Source organism: Cucumis melo, chromosome 3 (genome assembly GCF_025177605.1).
Source record: "Cucumis melo cultivar AY chromosome 3, USDA_Cmelo_AY_1.0, whole genome shotgun sequence".
Taxonomy (NCBI): Eukaryota; Viridiplantae; Streptophyta; class Magnoliopsida; order Cucurbitales; family Cucurbitaceae; genus Cucumis; species Cucumis melo.
Window position 1 is genome coordinate 20,996,071 of NC_066859.1, and position 24,513 is coordinate 21,020,583.

Sequence of the window (24,513 nt, forward strand, 5' to 3'; positions counted from 1 at the left end):
AAGATTTACGTGGTTCACTAACAGTGTGTTAGATATGTCTATGAGCACAAAGAGAGCAATTTACTACTAAAGAGAAAATATCAAATTACAAATTCAAATGCGCCAAGGGAGTTAGAGAGAGTTAGCACACACTCTTCTAAATCTTAAGACACAAATCGTAAATAATATAAATACGAATACAATATTTGGTTGCTCAAAATAACAGAATCAAGACATTCCAATGATGTGATATTTATAATGAAAGGGCCTAAAAACAAAGTATAATTTGAATACTTTATGACCTTATTCAAAACCCAGATGCATCATTAAATATCAGGAGAAAATGTGTGAAACATAAATGAAAGGGTTAAAAAAAAGGAAAAAAAAGGGAGAAAGATGGGTTTGAAGCAGAAAGGAGAGATTTGAAAAGGGTCACTCTCAACGAGTCGTCAGTCTTAGAATTGTAGCAGCTACTCTGCTTTCGTCACCTTGTAATGCTCAGACAGCATATATAAACTTATGACAGCTATATAAATTTTGTCTTTGTATATTCAAACTCAGCATCTTTCTTTCTTTCTTTTTTCATTCCTCAATATACATAAATAAATGCATCTATTTAGATACAAACAGGGGATGGAAATGAAAGTATTAAGTTAAGAAGCATAAAATTAAGGTGGCCCAAACAGCAAATAAATCTGTATAAGTAGCAACAAAATTCATAGCATTAAGTTAGGAGACGTACCATATTGTTGTTATGTTTACCCTCTCACTGATGTTGACAGAAAGATTTCAACATTTTAAGTCACGGGGGCGGTTTGTGGCCTTGAAGATGCATAGATTTTCATTACAATATTTCCTTCTCTCTTAATTCATCAATTATATATATAAATATATAAATATATATATATATATATATATATATATATGCTCACTGGAAGTTGCTTGTCCCATCTTCTTCACATGTTAAGGAACCAGCCATATAAATCCAGCAAAAGGACCACATATAATGGCACAACAACAACAAGCTAACACTGGCGAGGGCCATACCCACAAGACATTTCATAAAAACAGCCTTTCAACTGTTGTGTCTCGTTATTGGTTTTTGGATAGTCTCTGGAAGGCACATATTTTTTGCCCTCTCCCCCATGCAATTCATTCCTCCTCCTCCTTTAAACCAGGAGCCTTTCTTCTTCCTCTTTGCTTCATAACTTCACCATCCAACCCTTCATTCCTTGCATTATAACTTTCCTTTCCCTACTCCAACAACAACAGTTTAAGTCAGTAAAATTACACATTAGATTCTATCAAAGTCATACAAGTCAGGTTGATTCACCTAAGTTTCAATTGTGATGCTTTCTAAAGGTAAAGATTATAAGGATTAACTCACTAAATGCATTATCTAAGAATAGACACTGTTTTTTGTAGTAGAGTAGTTTTTTTACCTGTCTGCCTGAGAAAAGAAGCAACTCATGAAGTGGTGGTTTCATTTCAATGCATAATAGATCAATCATATTACACCCCAAGAAGTTAGTGAGTTTATTGGTGGGAAGAAGAAGCATACTGATTAGTTATGATTATGAGAGATCATGTCAAAAGTATTTTATTTCAGTTAGCACTTCACTGCAGCTGAAAGAAATAATTGAAAAGCAATCTAATTCCTCTTATGGTAAAAATGGAAAATGCTATAATAAAAATATAAACAGTAAACTCATTTCAGCTAATTCACGGGAGAAATAGTAAACAGATTCTTGGCGTGATAAATAGAATTCAGGAAATAAAACAACTAGGCCACGTTTCCAAGGAAAAAAAAGGAAGGATAAAAGACAAATTTAGAGAGTTAAAACAAAAATAAATCAGAGGGAGAGAGAAAAGGGAAATATCTTCATTTCCTCTGCTGGATGAATTTGAGAAATTTCTCTCCAAAACTTATTTTTATGTAATGAAATGATAAATTTTACTACTTCGAACATGACAAGTTCAGTAGACCCCAGTAAAAATCATAAGCAGAAAGGCTCTATGATTCCATATTAGCACACCATAACAATGCATTACTATAGAAGAGGTCAAACTTCGGATAGCCTTCACCCAATAAAGCAATCATATTGTCAAAAAGTAAGAGATCTTCACAGAACCAAGCATGATCCGTGGCGCTTTTTATCATTCCCCTAACTTGAATCGTTATTCTTCCTTATCTAATGCAGTACATCATCATACATATTTCAGAACCTGCAGGAGATGAATAATGCAGACAATCATATCTGTAAGTCCCATATCCTTTACCCCCAAATTTAGTTCTTAAGCACCAATTTGCCTTTCACTGTTTAATTTGTTATCTTTGGCTGATGTTATTTTTGTTCTCCTCCATAGAGACTTGGTCGAAGGGACCGGGTTTTCCAACCATATCCGTATAACTTAACCAAGGTCCACATCTTACAGCTCATAACTTAAATATGGTACATCATCCAAAGAAATGAGTTTCAACTTCAACTCTTCTAGCTTTGCATAAATTTTATCTTTTTCCGGATGTTGTTGATCACCTGCATAAAACTTATGCAATGTACCATTCACAGAGATCCAACTAAATCCAGGTTCCTTTTTTACCCCCTGCTCTTTCATCACATGCCGCAAACTAAGTCCATCTTTGTAACTCCCTGATTCGATATAGGTGTTGGATAAAAGAACATAGGTGGCGGAGTTTTCTGCTTTGAAAGAAAGTATCTTCTGAGCAGCAAGCTCTCCCAATTCAACATTACCATGGACCCTGCAAGCCCCCAACAAGGTCTGCCAAACCATTTCATTGGGCTCTACAGGCATCTTACTAATAAATCCCATTGCATCGTTTAGACGACCCACACGACTTAAGAGATCAACGATACAGGCATAATGTTCCATCTCTGGCACCAAACCATAAGTTTTTTTCATTAGCTTGAAGTACTGTAGGCCTTCTTCTACCAGACCACCGTGGCTACATGCAAATAGAACACACAAAAAAGTAACAGCATTGGGCTCCACACCTAGCAGCACCATCCTTCTAAAGAGTTGAAGGGCATCATCGACAATACCGTGTTGAGCATGGCCAGCTATTATTGCAGTCCACGACACTGTATCAGCATTAGAGATTCTATTGAAAACCTTCTTCGCATCAGCCAAGCAACCACATTTGGCATACATGTCAACCAGCGCACTTTCTATGCATTTGTCCATATCCAAGCCAACCTTACAAATGATCCCGTGGACTTGCTGACCGTACTCAAGTAAGCAAAGGTTAGCACATGAAACAAGCACGCTAGAAAAGGCGAACTGATTGGGTGCATAACCTTCTGCTCTCATATTTGAGAAGATCTCTATTGCCTTATCCCATTCAGAACATTGAGAATAAGCAGTCACTAGGCTAGTCCAAGATATCAAATCTCTATCTTCCATCCTGTTAAAGACCTTCCTTACGTCCTCCAGTGATCCACACTTAGCATACGCATTAGCCACTGCATTGGAGATACTTACACAATTCACTTCCAATCCTGATTTTATAGCTCTGGCATGAACCTTCTTTCCCGACAACAAACACTTCAAAGAAGCTATAGCATTAAAAACACTACAGTAAGTGTAACGGTCCAAATGTATGTCACTTTGACACATTTTAGCAAACAATTCCAAGGCCTTCTCATTAAGCCCACTCTGTAAATACCCTGAAATCATTGCATTCCACGGTGCATTAAACCGACAAGTTACAAAATGTGAGTTAAAGATAGATCTTGCCTCTTGCAAAGATCCACATTTAGAATGCATATCAATAAGGGCAGTTCCCACAAGAGTATTAGAGTCCACACCCAACTCCAAAGCATAGCCGCTAACTTCTTTTGCCTTGTTTACATCTCTCAACATACCAATAGCTTTTGCAACACCGATAAACGTTTGTGCATCGGGTGTTACTCCTTCCCCCTTCATTCTGAGAAAAAGATCAAAAGCATCTAAGTAAAAACCGTTTGATGTGAACCCTGTGATCATAGCATTCCATGAGACTACATTAACTTCAGTCATGGTGTTAAACACCTTGCATGAATCCTCAATCTCTTGTAATTTCGCATACATATTAAGAAGAGCAGTAGACACAAAAGTATGAGACGTAAAGCCTCTAATAACAATCTGGGCATGCACCATTTTTCCCAATTCAACAGAATCCAGGCCAATACATATCTGTAATATACCAGAATAAGCAAAATGATCAGGGAAAATTCCCTGACTCTGCATTTCACAGAAGAACTCGAACCCATCAAGGAACAAACCATTTTCAGCCAATCCAGCAATTATGGCAGTCCACGAAAATATATTTCTCTGAGACATTTGATCAAACACTCTACAGGCAGCATCGATATCGGAGCATTTCGAATAAGCATGAGCAACATGATTAAGCAAGACCAGAGAATCGTGGTTGGAAAATTTTGATTTTAACAAAAACCCATGAACAGTTTTGGCTTGTTTCAGAAACCTAGCATCCACACAACCACGCAGAAGATCAACAAGCGGCTGAATTTCTAGATGGGAATCAGTTTTATCAACTTTAACCGAATTGGGAATTTTGATACCGGAGGTTGCAATAGCTTTTTGGGTAGCAGAATGTGTTATTGTTAAAGCTGAAGTCCTTATCTGCCAAAAATTTCAAGCATTACGAAAGTGAATTCCAATTCTGGAAGAAAAAGAAGAAGAAAAAGAGAAATTGGTTGAGGGAAAGAGAGACTGGCCTGGTAATTGGGTGTTCGTGGAGGGAAGACAATGGATTGAACAGGTTGAGAGACGGCAAAAATGATGGAGAAACTCATAATAGTTTATCGAGAAGCTTTAACAAGTAGACTCGTTACTGAAGCGCTTACAGTTCCGGCTTGAAATTAGTGGTTCTTTATGGTTTCAAGTTCATCAGTTGGAGATATCCCCATCCATTTCCCACTAAAATTCGGTTTAAACTTGAAAAATGACGTTTAGTAGGTTTTGTCCGGTAAAACTAACCTTTTATTTATTTTTAAACAGTTGAATAGATTGGTAATTTTAAAATTATGAAAAGAAAAAAAAATTAATTAAGATTTAAAACAAAAGGTGCATGTGAATGTGAGGAAGAATACGTTTGCTGTAGCATATTCTATGCTTATCCAAAAGGGTTAGAACCTAGGCTTTCTCTTTATTTTTATTTCTTCCATTATACTTCTAGCTCAATCTCTTGAATTTACAAAGGCATCTGGCTAAGCCTCCCACGAGAGAAGGACGAGGGTTTCAGTTTCCCACGAGGAGGATGAGGGTTTCAGTATTTCTTTCACCGTTCTATGGACCAACGCCTCTTTCCCCTTGTTTAGCAAGGACAGGGAAGGAAGGTTGACCTTTACCCCATTGTTCATTGAGGCAGTAGGAGATTGCTACACCCGAATTTGAAACAATATATTAATTTTATAAAAAAAATGATTATAAAAAGTGCATTAATTTTGGAAAAATATATTTCTTTCTTTCTCTCTTATATTTTGAAATCATGATTATAAAAAAGTGTATTAATTTTGGAAAAATATATAAAATGTATTAATTTTGGAAATATTGTAAATATAATCATATATTATAAATGTAGATATAACTTACCTAGGTTACAATTTTCATATAATTCTCACATTCAATTCCATATTGTAACATTCATCCAATTGAATTCCATAATGTAACTTATATCGTAATATGTTCTATAAATAGAGGAGTGTGGTGCCTTTGTAAGACACACCACAATTGAGTTCAATTGTCTTCTCTTCTTCCTCTCTTCTCTATTCTTCTATTTGTTTGTTTCATTATCCTTTATTTCATAACATGTTATCAACACGACACTCTACAATTTTATTATTTGCAAAATGTAGGTTATAATATTAGTTTGTTTTTTTTTTTTATATTTGTGAATATTGCATGAAACAATCCATGTATACATCATGCATAGTTTAAATGTTTGAGAATGTAATATTTTATACCTATTGCATGTTGTAATTCTACATATTACGTTCACATGGTTATTGTTTGTTAAAAAATATTTTTAGTTCATGATAAGGTTATGATTTAATTCATCTTTAATTTCTTTATGATTTATATAATCGTTTGTGTTTAGTTATTATATCAATTGTTTTAAGATCTATGTATAGTTTATGGGTTCTTTATAATTTGTGTTTATAATTTAGTTGTTTACTTTCTATTAGTATAAGTTTTGTAATTGTTTTTATGATCTAAATGCTTTTATCAATTTACTTAAGTATGTTGTAAAATTAACATTTTTGGTGTGTATTGTTGTTAATTTTCCATAATATGTATATGTAATTTTTATTTGTAATTTTAATTATTGTACATTAACATACATGTTTTGAATTATTATATATGGGTTCCATTGATTTTTGTATCATGTGCATAATATGATATTTATCTAAGTTGTCTTAGAATGCATGTCTGACATGTTTATTAAATTTCTAATATAAGTTAGTTTATTTGTTCTTTGTTATAGTTTTACCATGTCAAGTCTTACCAAATTAGAATTTCTAGCTCTTGATATCAATTGTGATAATTATTTATCATGGGTGCTTGATGTTGAAATTCATTCGGATGCCATGAATCTTGGAGAAACGATTAAAGAAGGAAACACGACTTCAAGTCAAGAAAAGGCGAAAGTTGTGATTTTCCTTCGACATCATCTTCATGAGGGACTAAAAAATGAATATCGTACGATAAAAGATCCCTATGAACTATGGCAAAGTTTAAAAGAAAGGTATGATCATAAAAAAAGTGTGATTCTTCCTAAAGCTCGATATGATTGGATGCACTTAAAGTTGCAAGATTTTAAATCAGTAAGTGATTATAATTCCACATTATTTAAAATTTGTTCAAAATTATTGTTATGCGGAGAAAAAGTTACTGATGAAGATATGTTAGAGAAAACCTTTTCAACATTTCATGTCTCGAATATGCTCCTGCAGCAGCAATATCGAGAAAGAGGTTTTAAAAAGTATTCCAAACTCATATCATGTCTTCTTGTGGCTGAACAAAATAATGAGTAATTAATGAAAAACCATGAATCTCGACCAACTGGAGCAACACCATTCCTTGAAGTGAATGTTGTATTTTTAAATAATATTAATGGTCGAGGTCGAGGTCGTGGTCGTAATCGTGGTCGAGGTCGTGACCGTGGTAGAGGAAGAAGTAATTATACTTTACGTGGTAATAATCATTTAGATTTCAAGAAAACCACAAATGATGATAATAGAAGGAAGACTCCACAAAATAAGAAAATTAAAAGTGGTAAAAATCAATGCTTCCGTTGTGGTATGAATGATCATTGGACTCGTACTTATCGTACATCCAAACACTTAGCCGACCTCTATCAAGCCTCATTGAAGGAAAAAGGGAAGAATGTGGAAGTAAACTTTGCCTATCAAGATGATGTATTTGACCCTTCCAACATGACTCATTTGGATGTAACAAACTTCTTTGAGTCTTCTGAAGAGAAAAATGATGTTAATGAAACTTATTGAGTTTCAAAGATATACGTCAAAATGGTTATCATGTTGAAACTAACAATAAAAAATAATATAGAATATCTTTATATTACATTTATTGTTTTACATGAGAAACGTATATTAGAAACATTGCCTGCCTTTTCTTTTGGATTATACTATACTCATATACGAGTAATTGAAACATATGCCACCATGAACTCGAAGTTCGTGAATTTAAATATGTTTACTGTTTGACATGATCGATTGGGTCATCCCGGGTTAATAATGATTAGAAGAATTATTGAAAATTCGCATGGTCATCCACTAAAGAACCAGAAGATTCTTCAATCCAATGAATTATCATGTATTGCTTGCTCTCAAGGAAAATTAACTATTGTTAGAAGATAAGGTCGATCAAATTAATTGTTGTGCCGTGACGAACCACTGCCTTGAAAGCAATTTCGACTGACCGTGGTACTAATCGTTATGTCGTTTACTCCCCAAGGTTAACACAGCTTCCCAGTACGAACGTGCACTCGTAAGTACAGGGAATAGAAACGAAAGGCTTATGTAAATGCTCAGAACGCAGGGTGAAGACGAGAGGAGAGGACGAGAGGAGGCAGTTGAAGTGAATCGTAAGTGAGTTCTCTCCAATTTATAGAGGGGCGAGGGAGGCAGTGTGTGGAGGAGAACGTTTATCGGGAAGAAGAGGACGCGAGTGAAGATCGCAAAAGTTTGGCAAAGAGTGAACGTCGGACGAACGTGAACGTGCACTACGTACGTCGGACGCCTTGACTGTCTAAATAGGTTACACGTGTCTAGCTGCCAAAAAATAAAAATAGAAATAAAATTATATTCCTATTTTTCGCGCAAGTGCGGTTGCCCAAGCCCGTCCGATCGGATGGACGGCGGCTGCGGCGCGCGTGTGGGACATGGTTATACTATCACCACTTACTTAGTTTGTAGTCCCCTTGAAAGATAGAAGTTTTTATGTTCTCATCCCACTTCAAGTTTTATCCACGTGGGACAAAGGTTAATAGCTTTGCTATTTTGATCAAGCCCAATAAGTCATTTCCAATAATTCCCCACAAATGACTGCTATAGCAAAGTTTTCGGGTAAGCGAAGAAGAACGAGATTTGTTCTGAGCGTATAGGAGATATTAAGCTTAGGCACCAATATCCAAAGATTTGAATTGATGCGTAGTGAAGTAAGACAACAACCTTGTTTAGAGGGAGTGAATTATATCTTGAACTCCTTGTAACACTTGGTTGAGACCCTTACGACACGCTCTATCTCTAGGAAAAACCTTTGTTTCTGCAATATAAAATTGTACCTTTTTTGCCATGCACATAGACTGAACCTCGGGTCGTCGTGAGAGCTCTAGAAAGAGATCTTTAAACTCTTTCATAGAAGGCGGCCCCACGTTCACTGTCACGTTATATGCTCCATCAAGTTCGTCAAGTCAAACCACTCAAAAAGAGCTATGGAGACTTCATTGTCCATACCGATTATGGACTCAACAGGTTTTGGATCATCCATCTAGTCCATTTAAGGACTGTCTACACTATGGGCTATGGACCATCAAGTGTATCGCAACAGACCACCCAATAAGAGGCTATGGACCATCAAGTCTATCGCAATAAACCATCCATTTATCAAGTGCTATGGATCTCCGAAGGGCTTCAGGCCCATGTTCACAGAGGAATCTAATACCATTTTCCTTATTAGTCCTTTGGTTAAAGGATCAGCCAAGTTCTTCTCAGATCGAACAAATTCCAAGGAGATGGTTCCTTCCTTTAGCAGTTATTTTACTACTGCATGCCTAAGACGTATGTGTCTACTCTTACGATTATAAACACTGTTCTTGGCAGTACATATCGCAGCTTGTGAATCACATTGTATGGACACAGGTACTGATGTCTCCCACAATGGTACATCTTCTAGTAGATTTTTGATCCACTCAGCCTCCTGTCCTGCCAACTCTAGTGCTATAAACTCGGATTCCATCGTGGATCTGGCTATACAAGTCTATTTTGTAGACTTCCAAGATATTGCTCCACCTCCGAGCAAAAATACATACCCACTAGTAAAGTTAACTTCATCATTATCTGTGACCCAGTTTGCATCACAATATCCTTCTAATACGGCAGAAAATTTGTTGAAGTGTAGACAGTAATCTATCGTCCCTTTAAGATATCTCAACATATAGCATAAGGCATCCCCGTGGTATCTATCAGGATTGTGTGTATATCTACTTAATCTACTGACATCATATGCAATATCCGATCTAGTGTAATTCATTAAATACATCACACTACCTATGATCTTTGCATATTCAGGTTGAGACACACTATCTCCTTTATTCTTCTTAAGATATTTACTAGTGTCAAAGGGAGTTCTCACAGGAGAAACATCAAAGGAATCAAACTTCTTTAGTATTTTCTCCACGTAGTGAGATTGACATAGAGACAAACTAGTTTTGTTTTTCCTAATAACACCTAGGATTACGTCTGCTTCTCCCAGGTCTTTCATTTCAAAGTGTGACGAGAGGAAAAACTTAGTATCAGTTATTAACTCCATGTTTGTTCCAAAGATTAACATGTCATCAACATATAGACATATTAATATGCAATCAGCTCCAAACATCTTTGAATAAACACACGTGTCAGAGGAATTTATTTTAAATCCGTTGGTTATCAACGTATTGTTAAATTTGTCATACCACTGCTTGGGAGCTTGCTTGAGACCGTATAGGGATTTTCTCAGTTTACACACTTTGTTTTCTTGCCCAGAGATTTTAAAGCCTTCTGGTTGTGTCATATAAATTTCTTCTTCTAGGTCACCATTTAAAAAGCTGTTTTTACGTCCATTTGGTGAATAAGAAGGTTATATATTGCGGCTAATGCAATTAAGGCCCTAATTGTGGTTATCTTAGTTACAGGGGAATATGTGTCAAAATAATCAATGCCTTGTTTCTGGGTATACCCTACTACCACTAATCTAGTCTTGTATCTTTCTATTGATCCATTTGGTTTTGTTTTTCTTTTGAAGATCCACTTACATCTAATTGGCTTGTTTCCCATAGGAAGGTCCACTAGGTCCCATGTATGATTCATGATTAGTGAATCCAGTTCACTTTTAATGGCCTCTTTCCACATACTTGAACCTACATAGTTCAACGCTTCTTGGTAAGTTTTAGGATCCTCATCTATTAAGTACAAGTTTGTGAAGTTACAGTCAATTTCATCACGTGTTTCCACTATGAAAGTGCTTAGGAAATCTGGACCGAAACTTTTCTCAGTTCTCTGTCTTTTACTTCTCCTAAGTTCTAATTCACATCTTAGGTTTGAAGTATCAACAGTTTCAGAAACAGGTGTTTCACTAACGATTGAGGGGTTTTCATGATCATGCATTCTTTTAGATAGGCTAGGAGCATACAATGATTACTTTAACGGAAATACATGCTCAAAGAATTCTACATCTCTAAATTCGTTTATAATTTTGTCATTTAAACACATAAACCTATATGCAGCACTATTTTGAGCATACCCGATAAAAATGCAGTCAAAAGTTTTAGATCCTACCGTAGATTTCTTCAATGCAGGAAATGGTACCTTAGCCAAGCATCCCCAGACCTTCAGGTAGGAAAGATTTTGTGCATGTCCTTTCCAGAGTTCGTAGGGAGTTTTGTCTAGCCTTTTGTGGGGAATCCTGTTAAGAACAAAACACGCAGACAACACGGCTTCCCCCCACATATTATCAGATAGGCCGGAGCTTAATAACATGGAATTCATCATTTCTTTAATAGTTCTGTTTTTCGTTCTGCTATGTCATTTTGTTTTGGTGAGTAAGGAGCAGTAAATTCATGGATGATACCATTTGACTCACAAAATTCTTTAAGAGTTTTACCAGAATACTCACTACCTCTATCTGATCTTAATCTTTTTATCTTCTTTCCTAACTGATTCTCAGATTCTGCCTTGAATTTTAAAAACATACTACCAGCTTCATTTTTTGTTTTTATCAGGTATATCTTAGTGAATCTAGAGTAATCATCAATAAAGGATACATAGTAGTTTTTACCACCTCTACTAGTAGTGGTTCTAAAATCGGCTAGATCCGAGTGAATTAATTCTAACATATCAGTAGTTCTATATTCAACTGGTTTGAAAGGTTTCTTATGGAATTTACTTTTTACACAAATGGGGCATTTGCCAGTTTCATGCGACTCAGAAGTATTAATAAGTCTCAAGTCTTTAAGTTTCCTAATTGATGCAAAGTTCACATGTCCTAGTCTACCATGCCATAAGTTAGCAGATTCAATCACGTAAGCAGAACTAGAAGCATTTGCATTCATGGAAATTGTGTTCAGCACAAACAGACGATTAGATATAACCCCTAACTGACAAAATCTCCATTTTTGGTAAGGACAACTTTGTCACCTTCCAGTATAATTTTAAGCCCAGCCCGATTCAACAGACTCCCAGACACCAGGTTCCTACGTAGGGAAGGGACATATAGAACATTACTTAAAGATAAAGTTTTGCCAGAAGTTAACTTTAAAATAACCTTCCCTTTCCCGATTACTCATGCAGTGGTTGAGTTTTCCATGAACACGCATTCTCCATCGGCAGTGTCTTCGTAGTCATGGAGAAGTTCAGCTTGGTGTAGAAGTGTCTCGAGGCTCCAGTATCGAGAATCCAGTCCGTCTTATTTTCTATTAGATTGGCCTCTACTATGACTGTTATGATCTCACTGTCTTGTTCTGCTAGATTGGCTTGAGGTGTTGGTTTCTGACTTGGTCTCCCTTTCCTCTGGTTACATTGGTATGATTTGTGTCCTTCCTTTTCGCACACGTAACAGACCAGTATTTTCTTCTTAATTTGTCCCTCAAGAGTCTTGAACTGTCTTTTTTCTGAGTTTTTCCCTTTATGCCCTTTTTTCTGCTTGGTTCTGTCTCTGTTTACAATAGACGATTCGACTAAGTTAGCATTAACTGAATTTAAATTTTGGGAGGCTAGCTTATCTTTCAGTCTGTTGGCTTCTTCCGTGTGCATGTGACTGATGAGTTCCTGGAGCTTCATATCCTTCTACTTGTGCTTGAGATGATTACGATAGTCATTCCAGGATGGAGGAAACTTTTCCAGCAGGACATTTGCTTGAAGTATTTCGCACATCTTGCCTTCAGACAGGACGTTCGCCACCAGGTTCTCGTACTCATGTATTTGTTCCACGACTGGCTTGTTGTCAGTCATCTAGAATTGCAGCTATTTTCCAATCATATATTTATTTCGTCCAGCATCATCTTCTTCATACTGTGATTCCAGGGTGCTCTAGATGTCATTGGCATATTTTTGGGCTACGAACAAATCGAACGTCGGGTCTGATATATGGTTTAACAGGTGTCCACGAACGATCTTGTTATCCTTTGCATATTTTTCAAGATCGATCACTCGATCCTTCTTTACTTGATCAGCGACAACGACAATAGTAGAAGGCCCCGTAGATGATTCTGGATCAGAAGATGTTGAAGTGGTAGCTGGGGGGTCAGAGGACGACAGATCTGTAGTGAGGATATAATCAACTTCTAGTTGCTCAAAGAAGATTAACAACTTTTGGAACCAACGACGGTAGTTCGTTCCATCAAGTGGCTCAAGTTTAGACAACGCATAAATGGTTGGGAATTCACGGTCAGGTAGGATTTTGTTGGAGGTCTTGATCGACATAACTTGCTTTCAGATTGTTAGAAGATAAGGTCGATCAAATTAATTGCTGTGTCGTGATGAACCACTGTCCTGAAAGCAATTTCGGCTGACCGTGGTGCTAATCATTATGTCCTTTGCTCTCCAAGGTCAACACAGCTTCCCAGTACGAACGTGCACTCGTAAGTACAAGGAATAGAAACGAAGGACTTATGTAAATGCTCAGAACGCAGGGTGAAGACGAGAGGAGAGGAAGAGAGGAAGCGGTTGAAGTGAATACGTTTTTGTGTGTTTTTGATGGAATGAGTTCTCTCCAATTTATAGAGGGGCGAGGGAGGCAATGCGTGGAGGAGAACGTTTATCGAAAAGAAGAAGACGCGAGCGAAGATCGCAAAAGTTTGGTAGAGAGAGTGAACGTCGGACGCCTTGACTGTCTAAATAGGTTACACGTGTCTAACTGCCAAAAAATAAAAATAGAAATAAAATTATATTCCTATTTTTTGCCCAAGCCCGTCCGACCGGACGGCAGCACGCGTGTGGGACAGGGTTATACTATCACCACTTACTTAGTTTGTAGTCCCCTTCAAAGATAGAAGTTTTTATGTCCTCATCCTACTTCAAGTTTTATCCATGTGGGACAAAGGTTAATAGCTTTGCTATTTGGGCCAAGCCCAATAAGTCTTTCCAATAATTATTAGGCCATTACTAGCCAAAGTGGGAGTTGAGTCACCTACATTTTTAGAACGAATTCATGGTGATATATGTGGACCAATCAATCCACCAAGTGGACCATTTAGATATTTCATGGTTTTAATTGACGCATGAAGTAGATGGTCACATGTATGTTTATTATCAAGTCGAAACCTTGCATTTGCACGATTACTTGCTCAAATAATCAAATTAAGAGTACAGTTTCCAGATTATACAATAAAAAATATTCGACTTGATAATGCTGGTGAATTTACATCCCAAGCATTTAATAATTATTGCATATCAACTGGGATAAATATTGAACATTCTGTAGCTAATGTTCAATTACAAAATGGTTTGACAGAATCATTTATCAAGCGTTTACAATTGATTGCCAAACCATTACTTATGAGAGCAAAACTTCCATTATTTATATGGGGTCATGCTATTCTGCATGCAGCGTCACTTATACGCATAAGACCCACATCTTATCATAAGTATTCCCTAACACAATTAGCTTATGGCCAGGAACCAAATATTTCTCATTTGCGAATTTTTGGTTATGCAATATATGTTCCAATTTCTCCACCACAACGTACTAAAATGAGACCTCAAAAAAGGTTAGGAATATATGTCGGATTTGAATTCCCATCAATTATTAGATATCTTGAACCCTTGATAGGGGATGTATTTACTGCACGATTCGCTGATTGTCATTTTAATGAGACAAATTTTCCAACATTAGGGGGAGGAATTAAGAAGTTGGAAAATGAAATTGATTGGAATGTATCGTTATTGTCTCATTTAGATCCTCGTACAAACCAATGTGAACTAGAAGTTCAAAAGATAATTCATTTACAAAGTTTAGCAAACCAAATGCCAGATGCATTTACAGATACTAAGAAAGTGACCAAGTCATATATTCTGGCTGCAAATGCTCCATCTAGAATTGAAATCCCAACTCAGCAAGTTTATACAATTAATAAATCAGCGCTGCGCCAAAAGCGTGGTAGACCGATAGGTTCAAAGGATAAAAATCCTCAAAAAAGAAAAGTAACCAATAGTCGAAATGACTTAATTGACAACAAAAACATTCAAGAAAAAGTCATGGACATGACTAGTGGTAAAAATTTAGAAGAGACTCAAGTATATGAAGATAACAATGAGATCTCGATAAATTATACCATAACAGGAAAAAGGTGGAATAGAATTAATGTAGTTGTGAACAACATTTTTGCGTATAATGTTGCACATAATATCATTCATGAAAATGAGGATTATGAACCTAAATCTGTTGACGAATGTTGTAATAGAATGGATTGGCCCAAGTGGAAAGAAGTCATCCAAGCAGAACTAAACTCACTCACGAAATGTGAAGTTTTTGGACTTGTAGTTTATACACCTAAAGGTGTAAAACCTGTGGGATTTAAATGGGTATTTGTGCAAACGAAATGAAAATAATGAGGTCACTAGATATAAAGCCGACGTGTTGCACAAGGATTTTTTCAAAGACCAGACATTGATTATGAGGAAACATATTCTCCTGTGGTGGATGCTATTACATTAAGATATTTAATTAGTCTGACTGTATGTGAAAATCCTTATATGCATCTTATGGATGTAGTTACAGCATACTTGTATGGATATTTGGAAAATAAAATCTATATGAAAATCCCTGAAGAATTTAAGATATCTGAATCATATAATTCAAACTCTAGAGAATTATGTTCAATCAAATTACAAAAATCATTATATGGATTGAAACAATCAGGACGAATGTGGTATACTTGCTTAAGTGAATATTTATTGAAAGAAGGTTATCAAAATAATTCAATTTGTTCATGTGTTTTTCTTATTAAGAAATCACAGTCAGAATTTGCGATTATAGCTGTATATGTTGATGATTTAAATATAATTGGAACTGCTGATGAGCTTTCAAAGGCAATAGAATATCTCAAAAAGGAATTTGAAATGAAAGATCTTGGAAGACAAAATTTTGCCTTGGCTTACAAATTGATCATTTAGCCGATGGAATTTTTATTCATCAATCGACATATCCAGAAAAGATTTTAAAAAGATTCTACATGGACAAAGCACACCCATTGAACATTCCAATGGTGGTTCGACCACTAGATGTAAAAAAGGATATCTTTCGACCTCGAGAAGATAATGAAGAATTACTTGGTCTTGAAGTACCGTACCTTAGTGCAATAGGTGCACTAATGTATCTTGCTAATAACACAAGACCAGATATAACATTTTCAGTAAATTTGTTAGCAAGATATAGTTCTTCTCCAACAAAAAGACATTGGAATGGAGTTAAGCATGTACTTCGTTATCTTCGAGGGACAATTGATATGGGTTTGTTTTATTCAAATAAATCAAACTTTGACCTAGTTGGTTATGCGGATGCTGAATATTTATCTGATCCACACAAAGTAAGATCTCAAACAGGTTATCTGTTTACATGTGGAGGAACTGCTATATCTTGACAGTCTGTAAAGCAAACCATGACGGCCACTTCATCGAATCATGCAGAAATTCTTGCAATTCATGAAGCTAGTAGAGAATGTGTATGGTTGAGGTCAATGACCCATCATATTCGAGAAACATGTGGTTTGTATTTCAGTAAAAATTTACCAACAATATTATTTGAAGATAATACCGCATCTATAGCACAAATCAAAGGAGGGTATATAAAAGAAGATAGAACAAAGCATATCTCACCAAGTTCAACGCGTGCAACTAGGAAAAGAAACCACTTGGCGATGCGTGGGGCTAGGGAATCACATTGGTCAGCATGGTCTAAAGTTGAAGGAGCAGTCTGTCCATGACAGTGACAATTTTGGCGATGCTGACGATGGCTATCGTCTGAAGGCGATCAAATCCTCCATTGGTTGCTCTTCTAGTTGGGTTCCATCAAGGATGGTTTTTAGGGTTTCATCATCACCTAATTCTTATACCATATTGAAAGAGACGAAAAAAAAAAAAACACCAATATATATGAAAATCCTAATACATGAAGAAGACTTTTCTTATTATTTTCTTACGAAACAAAAGATAGAAGAGATGGAATAGTTAGGGTAAAGTAATTTACGTTAATACCCTTGTACTTTCAACACAAAACAAGCCTATAAATTCTGACCATATTCCTTGTTCGATTCTTCAAAACTCAAACCAAATTCGACGATACTGTTTAAAGATGGCCGATCAACTTGCCAAGGCACAGGAATTCGAGAACAAAGCGGAGAAGAAGCTTAATGGCTGGGGATTGTTCGGTTCCAAGTACGAAGATGCCGCTGATCTCTTTGACAAAGCTGCTAATTGTTACAAGCTTGCTAAAGCATGTAAATTTCTCCTCTACTGCTTTCTTCTTCTTCTTCTTCTTCTTCTTCTTCTTCTTCTTCTTCTAGATCTTTGTATGATTCGATTGATTCCGTTTTTCATGCCCCCTTGCATTAATTTGGGTAGAAATTTATTGTCTGTTGCTTGAATTAAAAGCAATTCATCGTTGATCAAACAGAGAGCTGCTTGTTGGCTCTGGTTGGAATTTGACCTACAAATTTGCCTTTTCTGGAATTTGAATTTATTTGTTTATGATACATTTCTGGCAATAAATGCACTTATTTATGGTCGGTTTATGGATGCAACTGCCTATCCAGATAGAAAATATGAACGGTTATCCAGAGATGATAGATGGATACTGTATAAAAAGGTCTGGATGAGTTATCCGGATACCCAATTTGAAGGGTATTGTGGGGGAATGAGATACAATAACTGAAAACTATCTGCAGAAGTTCATAAATGTTTTAGCCATCTAATGTGTGAAGGACATAGCTTTAAATGGTTTTGGTTGCAAGATGTATCTGTAAATAGGTGAAAAAAATGAAGGGAAATTGTTCTTCATATGATTGTTTAAGACTCCATATGGATGATGATGGGATGTTGACATTGACAAATTCAATCTTATGATCTCTGATTTTTGGATTTTTCTTAATCTTTAAAAGGATTTTCCTTTGGACTCTGTGGAGGACATATATATTTCTAATCCCTGAGGCCTATTCAGATTTTTCTTTTATACAATTCTGTCAAAACCAGAAATGGAATTTGTTAGGTACTTTAAACATCTTAGAGAACCAGTCCATTTTGCCTACACATTAGAATCCCACAACAGTCATGGTCTCCTAATTTTGTAGTCTAATAATTTTGTTTATCATTCACAGTTACTTTACCTCTTCTCACTATGATACCTGTTATGTGGCTTTAATCTCTACACATGCTGTGTTTTAGGGGATAAAGCTGGGTCAATATACACAAAGCTGGCAAGTTGCTATTTGAAGGTATATGCTCAAGTGTGTGATAGTGCCTATTCCTCGTGTCTTAGCTTCTCCGTCATACTTTTAAAATCCTTTCTTTTGTAGGTGGAAAGTAAGCATGAAGCTGCTCAAGCATCTGTTGATGCTGCCAATGCCTATAAGAAGACGTCTATTAAGGGTGAGTTTAAAATTTTAATATCTCTTGATTATTCCATGTCATGGCAGTGATAAACCTGCATTGTTGATTCCTTATATTTCTACTAGACAACTTCACAAATGTTGGAATCCTAACAATTTATCTTTGTTTACGTGTTGCCTTCATTATATTAAAGTCACAATTTCTGCTTTGCCCTTGATATGGGTTTGCACGTAAATGAGAGACATGCATTCTTTTCATCTTGTGCATCCTCTTAAATTCAATATCACTTAAAGTTTGATGTGTGCTGATCTTGCTCAATAGTTCACTTTGGTAAGCTGCGGTGGTATGATTCCTCATCTTAAAGAGTTCATATGACCATTCATATGCAGAACTTTGTCAATGGAAATTCAATATTTCCCCTTCTCAAATACTTAATAACAAAATTCACATTTCTATTACTTGTAGAAGGGGGTTAATTGGTTTACCCAAAATCGCACGTGAACTTTTGTACACCTGCACTATTCAATTATGACCACTTACCTTTACGTTGCATGCCTTTTCTAGTGCTCCCTGCTTTGTTCATTATTTTGTTTGCTCTTTTTAAATAAAGAGATTCTGATGACTCATGAGGTTTTTTAACACCAATTTGATGTCCTGTTGGAATTGGACCTCCTTTGTATGAAAAATCAATTTAGTAGAACATGAATAGAGAACCATTTTGAGTGAATAGAAAACTAATACAACACTGTGTCCACAGTTAAATGGTTTGCTGGGATTGGATTTTATTAGTTTTCTTTTTCTGTCTGAATATTCTTGTTCACGGAGTGATTATCTTATGAAAATTGTGTTATTTTATTTTTATTTTTGTTACCAGACATTAATTCTCTGTGTTAATATAAGTTGCCCCAACTCAAGAGGACTTATGAAATAACTTTCATATTCTCCACATATTTTCTCTATCAATGTAAATCCATATATATTTTTGTTTCAGCTTAGTTTGTTTAAAATTTAGGGTAAATTACTTTTTTGATCTTTGAGGTTTGAGGAGTGTGTTAATTTGATCCATAGGTTTCAATATTCGACAATCAAGTCCCCCGGCTTTGAGAAACTATTTAGTTCCTCACTTAACAGAAACCGTTAATTAATTATTTAACTGAAGTTTGATGTGACACTTAAGAAATAAAAAACTACAATAATTTTTTCTTATTAAAACACAAGAAAATTGTCACCTCTCCACCTTTGCTTTCGTATTTTCTTACCTCAGCTCTCTCTCTCTCATCCCTCCTCCACAGCCACCGTCTCATTTCCCTTAGTTTCTTATTCAAAGGGGTTTTTTTTCCCTTTATCAGAGGGATTCTCGAGTTTCTGGAGAAAATGAAGGCATTAGGAGATTGTGTTTACTATTTTGGAGATAGATTGTATAGTGGGTCTTTAAGCCGGCTATTTCCTACGTTGCTTAGGAATTTACTACTTCGGGTTCTGAGTTATCTCTTTGTTAGCATTTGGAATTTTCTTTCTCCCCTCCTTGATCTTCTTCAAAACTGATCCTCACCTCACCCCCCTTTTTCTTCTTCCACTTCGAAAGACACCCTTACCCCACTCACCCCTTTTTCTATTAAGATTTGAACTTTTTTAAAAAAGATGGATTTCGGTTTAATACAGATTTCAAAAAAAAAAAAAAAAAAAAAAAGACGAAAAAGTAGAAGAAAGGAAGATGAAGGAAAAGAGACGACGGTGATGGTTGTCATTGGTGCCAGTGTCGGAGTTGACCTCAAATATGAGGGAATAGAAGGGAGTGGGACACAGTTTAAATATGAGAATAAGGGAAAAGGAAAGAGAAAAGGAAAGGGGTTGAGTGGGGCACAACAGTGGCATTTTCCAGAGGAGAGGGAGGGGAAGAGGAAATGGAAGATGGAGAGAAGAAATGTTTTTCTCTTCCCTTTATTTTAATTCTTATTTATTTTTTAATCAAAATATTATTGTTGTTGTTTTAAAGTTATTATTTTATTATAATAAAGTGTCACATCATCCCTCCATTGAATAATTATTGGTTTCTGTTTAGGGAAGGACTAAACAAAACTGTTTCTTAAACCTAGTGGACTTGGTTGTCGAATTTTGAAACATGGAGACTAAATTGACATATTCCTCAAACATTAGGGACTAAAAAGGTAGTTTATCTTAAAATTTAAATCATTATATAACCATGGTATTCATTTTTTTGTTGTTACATTGAACCCTAATAAGTATAAAAATCTGTTGAAGCTATATTTTTTTTGTCGTGTTGTAGAGGCTATTTCATGCATGGAGGTGGCAGTAAATCTATTTTGTGATATTGGAAGGCTCAGTATGGCTGCAAGATATTTGAAGGTGCATGCTTAAGATACTCAAAACTCAGCTCTTTGGTTTGGCAGGATTGTTTATAAACTAATTACTAAAGAATGCCTTTGGCTTTCTTTTACTAGATTCTTTTTCTTTTGCTTCCGTTTCTACTTTGACTGCAAGGGGTTGTAAGTTGTAAACTTGTAATTATCTTTAATGATGTAGGAAATTGCTGAACTATATGAGTCTGAGCAGAACATCGAAATGTCTATGAGTTATTATGAGAAAGCTGCTGACTTTTTCCAAAATGAGGAAGTAACGACATCTGCGAACCAGTGCAAGCAGAAAGTGGCACAGTTTGCTGCTCAATTAGAAGAGTAAGCATTTCTAATTGTTCTATTTATGTACCTTCTTCTAATATATTACTGTTATGTTGTCATGAACTGGCTAAGTTCTCAACAATACTTTGATCTTTTTGGCAACGATTTAAGTGGCTAGGAATATAGACCTTGGGGTATATTTGTCAACAAGGGAAAACTATATACACAATGTACTTGGTGTTTCTCTCATTAATCTCTGTATTGTAGTGGGAAATAGATCTTTTATCAATTCAAGTATATAAGAATAAGATTTCATACTTTAAAACAAAGTACTAAAAAGTTATATTTTTAATATTCTTTTTTCGCATTGCTAGAGAATGAATTATAAGGAATCATGTGTATTTTAGTCTTAATGGTGTATTTAGTTTTGAATTTTAATTTCCCCCTTAATCTCGTAAATGTTGCTATTTTGTTTACCTGTCTGGAGAATTATGTGATCCACATATAAGTTAATGCTGATAGTAGGCAAAAAGGATATAAAAAAAGTATTTTGATTATGTTTCGTTATGAACACACCACCGTAGGAGGGTTTTCTTTTTATTGTGTGTATATACCCATTACCCATTAACGAAATTGGAGTGCTTTTTTTGCAACTCATTTGGTCTCCGGTTGTACTTGTACTATCAGTTTTTTTCAAATTAGCCAGATGACAATATAGTATCAATTACCTAACAAATGTAAACAGAAATGCTGTGCATGAAAGAAATTTACATCTGAATTCTATGCTTCAATAGTGCACATGAAGTCTCTAACCATGATGTGGCTTCTATCCGATTCATAAGGTAATAGGTAATGAATTGTGAATTTTCCTTAGGTACGATAAGGCAATTAAAATATATGAAGAGATTGCTCGACATTCACTGAAAAATAACTTACTAAAATATGGAGTCAAAGGACATCTTCTTAATGCTGGCTTATGTCAACTCTGCAAAGGTGATATTGTAGCCATCACCAAAGCATTGGAGGAATATCAGGTCCAATTCTCAGCCTTCAATCTTGATGATTTGGAAACGGTTAATAAGAGAATGGATTGCATGTACCTTATTGCTACTGTCTTATTCAAGTGTTCTGTATATTGTTTTACAGGAGTTAGATCCAACTTTTTCTGGCACACGTGAATATAGACTTTTAGCTGTAAGTTATTTTGATCTTTTATTAACGTTTTTATTTAATGCTTGATTCTTGTCTATATGCACCGTGACATAAATTACCTGATTGAGGCAGATAATTATCATCTCTTTTCATTTAGTTTGATGGCTAGTTCAGCTAATTGGACATTTCCACATGGATTTTTATTTCATTCTTGCATGTTGTGTGGTTGTCTTCAGATTCCCAAGATTTCAATTAGATGCTTTTTTACATTTTATAATGCATCCTGCATTAACCTTTTGCTGTTCTTTTTGAGGTTTTTTTCTAATTTGTTTTAATATTGTTAATCAAAATTGTGCTCTCTTGAGCTGAATAAGTACTACTTCTGTCAGGATATTGCTAGTGCAATAGATGAAGAAGACGTTGCAAAGTTTACTGACGTGGTTAAGGAGTTTGATAGCATGACCCCTCTGGTAATTCTTTCTGTATCTGTGAAGTTACGTTGCATTATAAACTCTAAAGATATCCAATTTGGTTGATAGAAATTGATAGTACCGAGAAATCCTCATGCCAAAAACTTCACCTAGTCTAGAGTTTCCATGCCACGTGCTATTATCCAATATATATAATTGTTACTTGAAACATGATTGGGAAATAATTTTTTCATTCTTTCTCAACGGAAGCTGTTGTGTGTGCGTGTGATATATAAGTAGGGTATGAATTCAGTCCCACAATTGCTGGAAAAGGAAATTCAGTTTTGCCTTCATGTATAGTGGTAAATGCCTCTGTTTTGGAGAGTGTTTTCATCTGATGAGTTGAGTGCATGCATGCAACTATGGCAGCATAAAAGATAGACTTTGCTTCTGGAAACCTATAGACCAACTGAATAGGAATGGGAAGATTGAGTGCTCTAGAAACTGTTTCTTTAGAAAGATCAAATGTCCCTATGTTTTCAAGTTAGGAAATGCTGCTTTCTTGTTTACTTACATGCACAAATTGCTATACCAGGACCCATGGAAGACAACTTTGCTGTTAAGAGTGAAGGAAAAGCTTAAAGCCAAGGAGTTGGAGGAGGATGACCTTACCTAAATTTCTCTATAATAAAATGTTTTGTTGGGTCTCTGTTTGTTGATTGTTGAACTATATATGATGAGATTTATGTAAATTTTCACCACATTTGTAATATCTGTGATTCTAGAAAACATTACCTGGTTTGGGCTTCAATCAGTTTGCTTACACGAGTTTGTGAAGTTTGCCTATTTGAAACAATGCTTTCGTTTGGCTTTGCTTGAACATAAGTTTGAGACAATTGAAGATTACTTGATGACACCCCTTTTACTTTGACTCTTATTGGGGGTTATAAACCTATAGTTATATTACGAGTTTTAAACAGGTGCTCCTCACTTTTGATGAAAACTTGACATAAGAGGGAGGGAGAAAGAGAATTGAGTGAGAGAAGGATTCTTAACATGGAGATGATATTTTATTATAGAAAGTGTATGAGTTAGATTCCTACGTTCTCTTTCAAAACATATATATAATTGTATTGACAAGTCGAAAGTCAATGAGGTAAGCAAAGTCAGCCGTTACATGACGACTTGATTAAAATTTACTAATAATTATTATGAATTCGGCCACAGTTTAGGTCGGAAATGGCACTTAGCATAAATTAAGCTCAAGCGACTCTTTGTTATGGCAATTTTGTATTCTTTAATATCCAAAGCCTCCCGAGGAGGGTATTTTTTTATGTGCATTGTAATCTCTCTCTTTGGTTTTCCTTGGACGTTTCCTCTTGGGTGGTTGTTTGATTATTGCTATTTTTTTAAAAAATAGCAGATTAGAAACAAATTGTCATCTGTGCATCTTTTCTCAATTCTATGTAAAAAGATTACCGTTGACTGTTGAGTGCTGTCCATGGGAATATTCAAAATTTATGATCGAGTCCATGTCCATATGGTATTGGGAGGAGGGATAACGAAGAGAAAAGTTAGTTTCTTGAATGTCAAATCGATAAAATGAGTTTAATGAACAATTGAGTTGATACAGTATTCTCCAACCTTGAGACCTACAATTTTTTATGGTATTGTTGGTGTTACACTTAATTACTGGGGTTTTGCAGCATCCCTTATATCGTTGTCATAAATGTGTTAGAAGAGTCAATAGCAGACTTATAAATAGCTTCATTTGATCGCTCCAAAGAAGAAGAGTAAGCAATCTCTAAAGTAGAGATCTAGTCTTATTTTATTTTGTGTCTAGTTGAATTGACTACTCATAGTATTAATTTTTAAATATCAAACTGTAGCAGATTTGACAATACACTATTACAATGATCTTATGTAGGATGGTTTGGAGGATATCCAAACTAAACTAGAGGGAAGAGAACAGAATGTCTAGACCACCAA

General features: G+C 35.5%; 2 protein-coding genes across 3 annotated transcripts; one reads left to right on the forward strand and one right to left on the reverse strand.

The window, feature by feature from the left end:
- Window positions 1-679: 679 nt before the first annotated feature.
- LOC103496600 (pentatricopeptide repeat-containing protein At2g27610-like) lies at window positions 680-4,947 on the reverse strand. 2 transcript variants are annotated; one of them, XM_017046485.2, is made up of 2 exons: window positions 4,719-4,947; window positions 680-4,623 (listed from the first exon to the last, which is right to left on the reverse strand). In XM_017046485.2, the coding sequence occupies exons 1-2, from the start codon at window positions 4,794-4,796 to the stop codon at window positions 2,410-2,412; spliced, it is 2,292 nt and encodes a 763-aa protein (XP_016901974.1). In that variant the 5' UTR covers window positions 4,797-4,947; the 3' UTR covers window positions 680-2,409. The 2 variants fall into 2 exon arrangements, with proteins under 2 accessions (XP_016901974.1, XP_050938752.1); XM_051082795.1 differs by having other exon boundaries at window positions 680-4,465; window positions 4,563-4,882.
- Window positions 4,948-17,020: 12,073 nt separating this feature from the next.
- Window positions 17,021-23,440, forward strand: LOC103496599 (alpha-soluble NSF attachment protein 2). Its single transcript, XM_008458531.3, has 9 exons — window positions 17,021-17,215; window positions 18,159-18,208; window positions 18,290-18,362; window positions 20,611-20,690; window positions 20,868-21,019; window positions 21,837-21,996; window positions 22,109-22,156; window positions 22,504-22,584; window positions 23,120-23,440. The coding sequence occupies exons 1-9, from the start codon at window positions 17,071-17,073 to the stop codon at window positions 23,198-23,200; spliced, it is 870 nt and encodes a 289-aa protein (XP_008456753.1). The 5' UTR covers window positions 17,021-17,070; the 3' UTR covers window positions 23,201-23,440.
- Window positions 23,441-24,513: the final 1,073 nt, after the last annotated feature.

Excerpts from the sequence above, each read along its gene's own strand:
- LOC103496600 (XM_017046485.2), bottom strand. The coding sequence starts at position 4,796 with ATGAGTTTCTCCATCATTTTTGCCGTCTCTCAACCTGTTCAATCCATT. Across the intron at positions 4,624-4,718 it reads CACGAACACCCAATTACCAG|ATAAGGACTTCAGCTTTAAC; the intron begins GCCAGTCTCTCT and ends AATTTTTGGCAG.
- LOC103496599 (XM_008458531.3), top strand. The coding sequence starts at position 17,071 with ATGGCCGATCAACTTGCCAAGGCACAGGAATTCGAGAACAAAGCGGAG. Across the intron at positions 17,216-18,158 it reads TTACAAGCTTGCTAAAGCAT|GGGATAAAGCTGGGTCAATA; the intron begins GTAAATTTCTCC and ends GCTGTGTTTTAG. Across the intron at positions 22,157-22,503 it reads GTGAATATAGACTTTTAGCT|GATATTGCTAGTGCAATAGA; the intron begins GTAAGTTATTTT and ends TACTTCTGTCAG.